This window comes from Kryptolebias marmoratus, linkage group LG4 (genome assembly GCF_001649575.2).
Source record: "Kryptolebias marmoratus isolate JLee-2015 linkage group LG4, ASM164957v2, whole genome shotgun sequence".
Taxonomy (NCBI): Eukaryota; Metazoa; Chordata; class Actinopteri; order Cyprinodontiformes; family Rivulidae; genus Kryptolebias; species Kryptolebias marmoratus.
The window spans coordinates 27772648-27786148 of NC_051433.1; the positions used below are offsets into that span (position 1 = coordinate 27772648).

Consider the following 13501-nt stretch of genomic DNA (forward strand, 5'->3'; position numbering starts at 1 on the left):
ATGAGACTTTCCGATGGTACTTCACTCAGCCGTTGTAATTGGCGTCGGGGTTGTCTACTGCCCATCCGGGCTACGATTCTATCTCTCAGGTCAGTGGCTGTTTTGTTCATTGGGGCTGCATACCCAACCTCTGGGTGGGGAGTTGGAGTTAATTCCCCTCTAACCTTGCCATAGCATTTGTGTTGCACCTCATCAATCTCAAGTTGTGATAGTAGTTGCCGTTTGTGGATATTGTTGTTTGGCAGTCAGTGTTGAGTGGGGATGTCGAAGTAACCATTCTTCCAGCATTCTTTGCATGTAACCTCTCTGACTAGGGTTACTTGAGTAGTAGCATTCCAACAGATCCATGTTTTCACCTCTCATCCATTTCCTCCGTCTTGGTCCAGTAGCCCATTTTTGCTCTGGTTCCCCAGCACCTGACGCAGACCTTGTTTGGCCGGGCGACGTCTGAGCCGGCATGTGTATATATATATATATGTGTGTGTGTGTATGTAGTTCTGTTGATTATTTTTAATGGGGTTTTAAGTGTTCTGTGTTTATATCACAAAAAATAGGAAATTTGTATTTGGCTGATTATTTCTTTGTTGTAACAATGCTTCTTGGCAAAAAAAAGAAAGAAAAAGGAAATAACAAAAAACATAATAAACAAATCAAAACATCTTTTAACCTAACTACAAATAAACCTTATAAACAATATAAATATAAAAAAAATATAAAGTAAACCGAAAACAAATTTGAACAAAATTCATAGTAAAGATAAAGAATAAATAGCTCCAACATTGACCTTTGGACTAAGGTGGGCTGGTACCAAGTACACATATGTCTTACGCTTGAACATGGTGTTCATTATGGACAGCTTATGTCCTGGTTTCCCTATTCTGGACAAGGTATCTTGATGAGTTTGGTGTTTTTTCATTGAGGCTACTGAGGTCCTTGTTTGTTAAATTGATAAATTCAGAAATGATAAATGTCTTCTTTTTTCAGACTTTAATCATCCAAACCAATAAACTCTAAATAAGAATCAATAGCAGAGTAAACAGTTTGGCATTGACAGAGAAGATTTAGCAAGTTTGTGCAACCCACATACTCAACTGTGCTGCTCAACTCACAAATGCACTTTCCATTTTTGGGCTTCCAGCACCATTTCTAGTATATCTCAGAAGTGAATAATCCTCCATGTAAAACAACTCAAACTTAAATTTTGGGGGTACCTATTCCTTCAAATACAGGCCTTTAATTTCACTAAAAACTCAGCTGCAAGTGGTCGCAAAATGCACAAACCAAACTAAAGCAAGTGGTGATGAACAGATTATGGCCAGTAAGAAAGCTTCCTACATTCTAGCACAACATACTGTGTCACCTACATTTGAGAGGCAAAATCTTTTGTATATAAGCAAGGTAGATCTTAAATGATATTATTCTATAAGTTGCTTTTTGTGGAATTAATTTGTGTTTCTCACTGTTTTCAGTGATTTCTCCTTGTGCACTGATGCTGCAGTTTCAGGGACATTCTGAGGGACATTGTCAAGAAGTTATTAAACATCAGTGTCATTGCATCACATCCAACCCTGCTGTATTCGGACCCTCAATGCTATTTGTTAGAATCTTTCAAGTTCTTGCCTGACGTGTGTGTGTGTGTGTGTGTGTGTGCCTTGTGGGAGACTAGGACACTCTGAAAACTCTGCAGCTTTCTATCTGGTTGAAGGTGTATTCTAGTGCCTCCGGAATTCACCTCAGGTCATTTTGGACCTTGCACACACACATTTGTTAACTCCAGCTGTCTTCTGTTCTCCTTGTTCCACTTCAGGCACTTGGTTGAAGTCAGAGGAGACGGTGGTTTTGAAAACAAAGAGAGCTGACTTTGCTGCCACCTTCCTGCGTGGACGGATGATAGTCGCTGGAGGACTTGGTAAGGAATACAAGCTGGAAACAAAGTACTGTTGTTCAGCTTGATTTTTAATAAAGTGTCACTTGAACACGTTTTCTGTTCAGTGTGGCTTTAATGTTTGGCCTAAATGTACTAAATGAATGAGAAGAGAAATGCATTACAGCAGAAAAAAACATCAACAACCATCAAAAGTAAACTATTCACGTCATTCCTGATAATGAAACAACCTCATCCTATTTTTTAACAATATTAACTGCCACTTTGATCTCAAGATGTGCTGATCCACACTTTTTTAGTTCTGATTCACTTTTAATATCTGAATTTGAATATCTGCTAATAGGTTGCTTTTGTTTTTCAAATGTAAAACTTTTTACCCTAATATTAGGGGTGTAACAGTAAATGTATTCAAACTGATGTTTTGGTACAAACTTTACATAAACTAGATGACGATATTGTCAGTTATGGGCATACCTAGCTCAATGCATATGAAACACAAACAACTGCTTAGGGCCCCCGGCCACCAGAGAGCCCCCAACAGTGTCTAACTACCCAAAAAAGACATGCTGATACTTTTTGTCATCATACATCAGTTGTAATCAGAGGTAGAAAGAGTGCTAAAATAACATACTCAAGTAAAAGTACAGTTACTGTTTTTTTTTTTTTACAAATAAAAAAAAGTCATGAAAAAATTACTTTGAGTAAAAGTTAGTGACTTTTCTTTACAGCAGGAGAGCATCTTACCTGCAGTGCAAAGAGGATTTTTTTTTTCTCAAACAAGTTTTTTTATTTAAACAAAAAGCCTCACAATTTAAAAAGTAATTTCAAAATAAAAGATGTCCACACATGATATTTAAAACAGAGAATAAATTGTCATTTTAAGGCAGACCATCCCATATTGCTCATCTTATTCAATAACAAAACCTGTTGAACAAACCACAAAGCAGCTGGTAGAAAAACCCATAAATGACCCGCCCTCCTCTAGATTTAGATCACAGTTCATTCTTGTGACTACAAAGATACAGTTATTGCTCACAGAGATTTAAGAGTATATAAACATGACTTTTAAATCAGAGGAAGGTATGAATATATGTCATACTACTATTAAAAGAAGTTCAGAGGTTATGAGGTTCTGATGCTTGGTCAGTAGATTACCAGAAGGCTGGACTCCGAAGCCAGGTTAAAAATTTAGCTGTTAAGATGAGCTGAAAGTGACACAATTTCAGGTGTAAGCCAAACGTGAGTACCCAGGAGGCGGACAGAACACGGGAGACAAGTTGAAAAATAATAAGATTTATTTTGTGCCAGGGAGAAAAGGGGATCAGGATCTGAAAAGGAGGGCAGAATGAATAGTCCTTTGAGCTGCTAGAGGTTCAGAGACGGAGCTAACTATAGGTGTAGCGTAGAGGCTTACGACAGGTGGTGGGGTGTGAGCTCGGAGGTGCGGTTCCAGGTATTTTCAAGGTGCAGGTAAGTAGTTTACAGATGGTGAGCGGTCATGGTGTCCAGTTCCCGTCGGTGGATATTTATATTAATCCGGTGGTGGTTTGTGGAGAACAGGCAGGCCTCGGTGTTGAGCCAGCAGGTAGGCCTCAGAGAAGAAACACAAGTCTTCGGATCTTCAGCAGGTTAGCCAGATCAGGTAAGTAGTGGCAAGGTTTCCAGGTAAGTAGTTCTCAGGTGGCGAGCAGAGACAGGATTACTGGTAAGTAACTTTCAGAATATCTTAACTTGGTTTTCTGGCTGAGACCGTTTACCCAAGGCACTCGATGCTTCAGTGAAGAACTGCTCTCAGTGACTGCCTTAAGAACCCTGGGACTGGATGATGAGAACCTGCTGCACCTGTGAGTAATTAGGAGGCCGGCCCATGAGACAATCTGAGGGAGCAGAAACAGGTAACAATGGCAGATTGCCACAGAAAGTTTGAGTTTTCAGAATCATCAAGGAGGATTTCTTTGAGCCTGAATAGATCACCATGGTAACTGAGACAGAGTTCAGTTTCAGCTTAAAAAGCTTTGTCTGTGCACTGAGGTTTTTTCTTTTTTTCTTAATTGGATCCCAATTAGAAAAATCAGTCTGACACAAAATTTCAATATTTATGTATACTTATGTGCAGGGGTTCGTCCTTTAACAGGAGAGTTGCCGGTTCAAGCCCCCACTCCGTCCGTCTCAGCTGTTGTGTCCTTGGGCAAGACACTTCACCTGCCTTGTCTATTGGTGGTGGTCTGAGGGCTCGGTGGCGCCGGTGTAATGGCAGCCTCACTTCTGTCAGCCTGGTCCAGGGCAGCTGTGGCTACAATGTAGCTTACCACCATCAGTGTGTGATGGGTGGATGATTATAGTGCAAAGGGCTTTGGAGTCCTTGGACTTAATAAAGTGCTATACAAGTGCAAGCCATTTACCTTTTTGTAAAAAAAAAAACATCCAATAGTTTATTCTAAAATTATTACATTAAATTTGTATAACTTTATGCAAATCAGACAACCTCTGGCAGTAAATGCAACTAAACTGTTTGCGTGCTATAATCTTTTCTCAAATTGGATACCATTTTAATAACTCATTGGAATAACTATTCTCAAACCTATAGAATCATTGTATAAAAAAGCCTAAAAAAATCTTTAATTAAAAAAAGCGCTGTACAATCATTGTCAAATTCTTAAAAGTTATAGACTTCTAAACTTTGATTTTTTTTTTTATATATCTTTTCTGTTCAACTTGCACCACTCCCACTAAGTACATTGATCAAAGTGAAAACTTAACAGTGGCACAGCTATCAGTGTCACTGCTAAAGGCGATTGTGAGGTGCCTTTCAGACGCATCACTTTTAGACAAACTTTGCTCTCAGGTAAGGGCAGCAACACATGGAACAACGTCCCACCTGCAACATAGGAGTGTACCACATACTTTCAAAACCCATCTTAAAAATGTCTTATGCTACAGCCCAGATGTTCATATGTGAATGTACTGTGGATGAAAAACTAGGTGTGCTGTACTAATGTGTCATGATTGATATTTTCTTATACTTTGTTGCTGTGCATTGAGGTCTTGTGAGGTCTTCAATATCTAGATCTGCTCCCGGTGGCAAGAATGGCTCAATTCATTGGGTTTTGTTTTTTATTTTAAATTTTGATCAATCAAGCAAGATGGGTTGGCGCAGCCAACTTGTATGTAGCATGCACCTTAATAACTGCAATTTGTGCCATGTATTACATCTTTTCACCTATTTTGCACTTTTTACTATTGTTGCATAATTTGATCACTGTATGTATTTTTGTATTAATTGTTAATTTTTATGTTACTTACCAAGGGATAACAAATGAAAATGAGCAATTCTGCATACTACAGCATATTTACATTTGTATTTATTGCTGATGTTTAATAATGTGCTTGTCAATGTTAAATAAAAATTTAAAAATCTAATTTATATCATATAGCTAAAGAAGTTAAATTGTGTTGCACCGTAAAAAGTACAGTATATTGAAACTTGATGGCAAATTCAATTGCTTTGACTCATATTTATGTGTGTGTATGCATGCATGGAATCTTTAGGCCACGAGCCCTCAGCTCTGGAAACAGTGGAGGCCTTTCATCCTCAGAAGAAGAAGTGGGAGAGATTGGCTCCTATGAACTTCCCTAGATGCTCTACCTCTTCCATCGTCATCAGAGACCGCCTCATGGTGGTGGGAGGAGTTAACCAGGTATGTTGAGTACAGAATAAAAATTGTTTTTTGTTAAACAAATTAAAAATACCACACTTTTCATATTCTGTTAAAGAGCCTTACTGATCTAAGGTTTAGTTTATTTATGTACAGTGTGTCTTCATAACCTTACTGTCAATGAAGCTGCTGATGTCATGCAACTAGACTCTGTAAAGAGCAGATAATGTGTGTACAAAATAGGGATAGTAATTTCAAGCAAAAATACTCTTTAAATTTGTCAGTAATTATTTAGTTTATTTGTTTGATTATCTGCCCCCTGCCAATGGTTGGGACTTATGATCAGTTTAAGTTTACATGTCTCAAGAACTGCTGTTGAAAACCCTCTAATGGAAAAGAGGCTACAGGTTCAATGTGGAGGGGGTGCACATAATCTGGGGGTAAAGCTGAGCTCACCTGTGACCATAGTTTCCACTTTCACTTTCCACTTTAAACCAGCAAAAAAACCTTTGAATTCATCCATTCTAACTAGAGTTTGACTTCCCTGGTTCAGATCTGAGTCAGCTTCATGTATGATGACTTTAGTTGTTACTGCAAGGCGTAAAAGCATCTTTATGACTGTTCAAAGGACAAAAACGTACAATAACATTTTTCAGAAGGAAAATCTGGTGTAGCAAAATAAGATGTATTTGTTTTCATTTTGTGCACTGCTGACCCCAAAAGCCCAAAATGCAACATAAATGCCAATATATGTCATTGGACATATGTCTAAAGAGGTATTCCAGAAAGCAGGTAAAGTGAAAACTCTAAGTTGATCCTGAGTTCAGGAAAATTCAGTTGCAGCTTCCCTACATTTCTACCAATTCCCTCCCCCCTGAAGCAGCTGTCCGACATGAGTTGTTCAATTGAATCAATCAGACTGATATTGAAACAGAATTACTTCATAAAACCTGATGTCAGAGAAGGATTTTTAGATCTAAATTGAATGTGCTCATAATATTTTGTTAATTTGGTTTTACTTTTCATTAGATTCACTCATTTATCTTAGTATTATTCTCTGGCCGAAGTATGGATGTATGCTCACATCAGAGCAAATTTTGTGCATTGTGTTGAGTAATTTACAGAAAATATTTTGCTGAATAAAACATCTCCATGAATGTGGAGGAATGTGGCATTTTTAATTTCTAGTATTATTTCACTCTTCATATATATAAATGCTTAAAAACCTATTAAAGGAGAGTTTCCTTACTTGGAAGAAGTTAACTCTTCTCATCCTCTCTTCCTCTTTCTGGACTGGCCCCTGGTGACTGTAGCCTCAGCCAGAGATAAACAGAGGCAAACAGAATTCTGATTGATGTGACTTGTTTGTTCCTAATTCCTAAATAGATGTATATCAGCTGTGCTTTTATGCATGCAATCTATTATCAAGTTGTTGTACACCATGATGTGACCCTCTAAGACTAAATGATTATTATGGGTATGTGTTTGATATAAAACAGAGCACCTAGTCATTAGAAGCCTGCTGCCTCTTGTCCAAAATTACAGTGACAGGAATCCCAGCTGAGATAGTGTCACTGCATTATTCTACAAACATCCATGGTATTTAAACACAGAGTGCGATATAATACCAGGAACATATACCACTTTAACAAACTTTATTTGTTTCTTCTGTAATATGGAAATTCTGTAATGTTTGCTTTACTTTCTTTGTTGCCTTTTTACTGAAAACTCCATCCAGAATATACAACCACCTGTCCATTTTTTTTCTTTACCTGCTTTTCCATGCAGGGTCTTAAAGAGCCTCCAAGGCTCTTTAAAGTGTCCCTCTCACACAGTGAGAGATCACAAGTCCCTGGACAGGTCACAAGTCCATCACAGGGACACACAGAGGCAAACGAAACAGATAACCATTCATGCTTTCACTCACACCTACGCACAACTTACCAGTTAACTTAACATGCATATTTTTGTCTGGAGGAAACTTGAGTACCCTGAGAAAAAAAAAACACTTGTGCACATGAAGAACATGTAAACTCCACACAGAAAAGCCCCAGGTGGGTGGCAATCCTGCAATCTCTAGCAGCTCTAACCCCAAGCAGAAGCTGTGGCAGTGAATCAACATCTCTGCTACTAGCCAGAGAAGCTGTAACATCATTGAAAATGTATGCATCAAACACAGCCAGATGACCTTGTCATCATCACCCCCCAACAGATTTTAATGACATTTGCAGAAAATAATCATTGGATGCAAATCCAAAACTAATTAACTTTTGAAGTGTGGAGGAGAAGAGAGTGCAGAAGTTCACAAAGCTCTGTTAGGAATGTCCGGTTGTTTTTGCCAGAACTTCAGGAACAGTGGTGGTGATAACAGGAGGGTTCCTGGAAAACAGGAATTGTCTGTTTCCTGGAACACGGGAAACACACTGGGTTGAGCTAGACCCAGTGTCGTAGAAGTTACGTAAATGGTCAGAAGTATGCATAGTCATCATGCATTGATTTCTGTATAAATACGCCCTGTCTCAAAGATACTTTGGGATTTTGGGGCAAGCTGATCAAGAGTAAATGTGTCAATAAAATCCCCTGTGTATTGGCTGGAATCCAACAACTCCGACTGTTATTTCGGTGTGCGACATACCTGGCTTTTCACCCACATATTTGGTGGCCCGTACGGGGAATTTCATAATTGGCAAAAACAACCGGACATTCCTAACAGAGCTTTGTGAACTTCTGCACTCTCTTCTCCTCCACAGAAGTCAAACTAAATTCAAGATAGTTGTCAGAGTATACTGACCTTAGAAAAACAATGACTATAACTTGGCCAGTTTTACAGATATTGAACTTTAGTGTGGTAGTAGTTGAGCATAATCCCCAGCATATATTTCAAATGTGGCACATTATGCAACATTTTTGCTTAAACATTTGCAATAATTGTCAGAGTCAACCATGTTTGTTAACAAAATATCTCATGAGCCACTGAACAGATTTTTATTAAACTCTTAGAAAGTAATCATTGGATGTATATCTACAGCTTATTACCTTTTGGAGTCAGCCCAATACAAGATGGCCACTACAGCAGTCTGACCTTGGCAAACACAGATATGGCTATAACTCAGCTAATTTCACAGATGTTGAGTAAAAATTTGGTGTGGTAGAAGCTGAGAGTCCTTTACAACACATACTCTTAGTGACACATTGTATGAAATCTTTACTTAAAACTTTGGCAATAGCTATTGGAGATAACCCTGTTTGTCTGTTAACAAAATATTTCATAAACCTCTGGGCATATTTTAAGGAAACTAAGAAAGTAATCACTGCATGTACATCTACAACTCATTAACTTTTCAAGTCAAACCTAATTAAGACAGCTCCGACAGTTAATTGAATTTATCAAAAATAAACTGCTGTAGCTTTGTGTCATGACGTGGTGACAGCGAGGCGAACCCAATATGCAGACTCATCTTTGAAAAGAAAACTGATTTATTAAAATAACAAAACTAGAAACAAAAAGGGCTGACGTGGCAGCAAAACAACTACAACAGAATCCAAACTCAAGGCAAGGCGAGACGAAACGAGACAAGGCAAGGCAATAGTAAAGCAACATCAACAATGAACCGGCGGGGAGGTGGAGAAACTGACTAAGTTTTAAAGACAGAGGAATAATTATGAGAAGTGGGCACAGGTGAGTGATTACAAGTGAAGGCAGGTGGAGATGGGCGTGGCAAGTAAACAAGTGCAGACAGAGGAGGAGTGAAAGAATGCTGACAGGACACAATGACAAAACCAGAACACATAATAACAAAATAAACCAAGAAACAAAACAAAACTCAGACACATGACAGCTTTGTAAGCTTTACAAATATTAGAACTAAAACTGGATGTGGAAGTAGCTGACAGTCATGTACAACACATTCTGAATATGATACCACATGACATCAGGCATAATGTTATTTTCAAGTTTTGACCAAAACAGCTAAAACTTATAATTTCTCAGTATAAAATTATCTTTCAGTGGTTCCCAAAGATTTTCTTCTGTGCCCCCCTATGGATTACAATAAATCCCCCCACCTCACAATGTAACTGAAATAAAGAACTGAAACAAAAAGCATTTGGTCTGTAAATAAACTAAACATATATCAATAATCATTTATTACGGATGGAACCCCTGGTCTCCATCACAAATCCTATAAACCTTTTTACTCTGGGTTTTATCTAACTTTATGCTAACACTACAGCAAAAGAGTTTTATTATTTGCTAACTCTGAGTCTAAGCACTCTGACTCCTGTAATGTCTCCAAAAGACATTTATCAATTTATCAGAGACACAAACAGTTTATGCAGACATTTATGTCTGTAGTGCCTCCTCTGAGTTCAAATGTATTAAAAAAAATTGTTATATGTTACAACTGAATTTAAATATAGACAGCTGCAATGATATTTAATATGGAAAATCTAAAAGCAAGATAAACCTGACATTTAGTTTTAGCTGATATGATTGAGGCTTTCAGCCTTGCCCAGGTGTATTTTCTCCAGTCATCTCCAAGCATAGGCCCAGTTTGCACAACACTGAATATGAGGGAAAACGTAGATTTTCTGCTGTGGTTCGGTCATTTGTGTACATGACATCAGCCCTTGTTTTCTCTGAAACTGAAGTGAAAAGATAAAGAACAGTAACAACAGAGTAATAACAGAGTGCTGTTTGTGCCACTCACTCTTTTCAACATGTAGGAGCTACCCAATCAAACGTTCTTGTATTCACCATTTTGGATGTAACTTTTTGCATGCTCGAGACTGCATTCACATCTTGTTAAAAGCCTGGCATCAGTGTTGCCAGATACACAATAATTACTGTTTTTTTTAAATAGTTTTAGGGTCAAGTCCTTCTTGACCTTGTTTGCCAATCACAACACGCAACTAGTCTTACAACCTCCCCCCTCCGCGAAAGTGCACCTCACTCAGCATATATGATTGTTTGGCTCAAAATACAATAATTTTGAAGTGACAGTATGAAAGTTTGTCATTTTCCTATCTAGCAAACCTGCCTGTTATAGAAACTACAGCAAAGCCATATCCAAGTAAATGTGTTTTTCTTGTTGATTTGCCACAATAAACATTGAAGAAACACATTTCCAGAGGTCATTCTCATGTAAACAAGGTCTTGGGCTGTCCCTGCAGTCAGACAGGGGGTTTGGACACTGAGGTTGGGATTCGAGGAGTTCAGCAGTGTTGCTGACTGAGGGGCCGTTTACACAAAGCTGTTTTTTAGTGAAACTGTAACATTTATATTGCAGTTCGGCCAGTGATTTACACAACAACAATGATCAGATTATCTGACACTGAAACTTTTTGAACCCTTAGGAATTTTTTGGACTCCCATTTGCATTTCAAAGGAAGCCGCAATGTGTGAAATTGTATATGCACACCACAGACAGCTGCAGTCATGTACAAGCAGACAGACCTTTCAAGAAAAGCTGGACATTGCAAGTTAAAGGATGTCCAACCTAGAAGCTAGTAAGCCTGTCCCAGCCCTGGAGAAGGTTTATATGCTACTTTTAACTTGGCAACTACAAGTGATATCTATGACTTACAGTCTCCGAAGAGCACTGCAGTTTGTGTTGTTGGAATGTCTGTTATTTACAAATGATTAACTTGATGTTTGGAGCCACACTGGGTTTGCAAACTTGAGTTGCTTAACCAAGGCAGCAGCAATACACCAAAGCATGGTTGGATCCTTCAAGTCACAGTGCTTGTGAAAATTTCTGTTGAAACCCAAGTGGATCTACAGCTCAATAAACAGGTGCGCAAAATAGAAAAGGAAGAAAGAAAGCCTGAAAAGAAAAGAAACAAAAATACATGCCAGAAGCATGATAGCACAGACTTGACTTTTTGCAACTGAAATGCACCAGTGTTGCGTTGTATGAAAGAGTAAATTTATTCTTATTGAGGAAAGAAAGGAGAATAGATTTTGTCTTTTAATAATCAGCTGTTTTGGTGAATAAAAAGTAAACCTTATGTACTGGGAAATATTGCCAAGAGTGATGTGGTTATAATAACCCCTAGTGAAGTCCAGCAGGCTATAGCGTACTTGTGTGAGAATAAGGCAACGGGTTCTGATAACATTTCAGCAGAACATCTGAAATATGCTAGCCAAAAAGTGGCTGTGCTGCTTGCAATGTGTTTCTCTTGGTTTATGATTCATGGACAGTTGCCTGACTCCTTATTATCTATCACCCTTGTGCCGGTAATTAAGGATAAAACTAGCAAGGTTGGTAGCCTTAATAACTACAGACCTATAGCTTTAGCAAGTGTGATATCTAAAGTGTTTGAAAAAATCTTACTTGATCATCTCAGTAAGTTTATTAGTACAACAGATAATCAATTTGGTTTTAAAGCCAAGTTGGGAACGGATTTCTGTATTTATGTGCCTGAAAGAGGCAGCAAGAGCATATCGAAGAAAGAAAGCAGTGCTTGTTTTCAGCAGCTACTGAATATCTGCTCTGATTATGGGTTGAGATATGATGTGCAGTATAATGCTAAGAAAACTGTTGTGCTAATATGTAGGACTAAAGCAGACAAACAACTCTGTTTCCCTAATTTTTTTCTGTCAAGGCAAAAGTTAAATGTTTGTTCTAAAACTAAATATCTGGGTCACTACATCACAGACCAGCTCTGTGACGATGATGATATTTATCGGCAGTGTCGCATGTTGTACGCCCAGGCAAACATTCTGGGGAGGAAGTTTCACATGTGCACTGATGACGTAAAAATAAGTCTGTTTAAAGCTTATTGTACATCCTTGTATGCAGCTCCTTTATGGTGTAAATTTAAAAAAGCTAGCATGCAGAAGCTTAAAGTTGCTTATAATGACTCCCTGAGAATTTTGCTTAAGAAACCCAGGTCCAGCAGTGCAAGTGAAATGTTTTATAATGCACATGTCAGAACGTTTCAGGCACTCATGAGAAATTTGATATACAAGTTTATGTGTCGTTTGTGCAGCTCCATGAACAGTCTTATTTTAATGTTTTTGCATCCCTCTGTGAGTGCGCTAAGCTATCAGTCAGCTCTATGGAAACATTGGTATGCAAGTCTTTTATAAGTTTTTATTAATTCTTTTTTTTTTATCTGTTTTTGTATGTGTTGTGTGTTGTGCTTTTGTGGACTACGAGTCTGTTGAATAAAGTAAAGTATAAGTATAATAGAACAGTGAAGTCATTTAAATGCAAACCCCTATGTAAGTGCAAAGATGCTTCTAAGCCAATTTCTTGTGTTTTGTTTTGTTTTATGTAACTCAGACAGATAAGATAGAAGGCCAATTGTTTAACCCCAGGGTNCAGCAGTGCAAGTGAAATGTTTTGTAATGCACATGTCAGAACGTTTCAGGCACTCATGAGAAATTTGATATACAAGTTTATGTGTCGTTTGTGCAGCTCCATGAACAGTCTTATTCTAATGTTTTCGCATCCCTCTGTGAGTGCGCTAAGATATCAGTCAGCTCTATGGAAACATTGGTATGCAAGTCTTTTATAAGATTTTATTAATTCTTTTTTATCTGTTTTTGTATGTGTTGTGTGTTGTGCTTTTGTGGACTATGAGTCTGTTGAATAAAGTAATTGATCAATTGATCTATGTGGGGCAGCTATGGGTGAAATAAAAGGAGATTTAATTGTTGATTTTTTTTTATTTATTTTTTTGGTTTCTTGCTTTTGTAGGCTAGCTGGACTATAATTTTAAAGGCTAATGCTTGCTGTATAAATTCTGTGATGTAACGCCCTGTTGTACTGAATCTATGTGTAATAATGATGGTTTCCATAGCCATGGCATCATTATACTATTAAGAGATGAATTTATTCAGTTAGGACACCACTGAAGGCCTAGCTGTGAAATGCACGGTCCACCACTGCCCCCACCTCTCCTCTTACTGGTCAGCACAGGGTCTCTGTCAGCTTGAACCATCCTGAAATTG

General features: G+C 38.1%; 1 protein-coding gene across 5 annotated transcripts in view; it reads left to right on the top strand.

The window, feature by feature from the left end:
* klhdc8a (kelch domain containing 8A) overlaps positions 1-13501 on the top strand; it is a 162633-nt gene that overhangs the window by 144747 nt on the left and 4385 nt on the right. For all 5 annotated transcript variants that reach the window (XM_037975458.1, XM_037975460.1, XM_037975461.1 and 2 more), the window contains 2 exons: positions 1808-1909; positions 5435-5583. In XM_037975458.1, coding sequence (XP_037831386.1) covers positions 1808-1909; positions 5435-5583 — 251 coding nt within the window. The remainder of the gene's footprint in view (positions 1-1807; positions 1910-5434; positions 5584-13501) is intronic.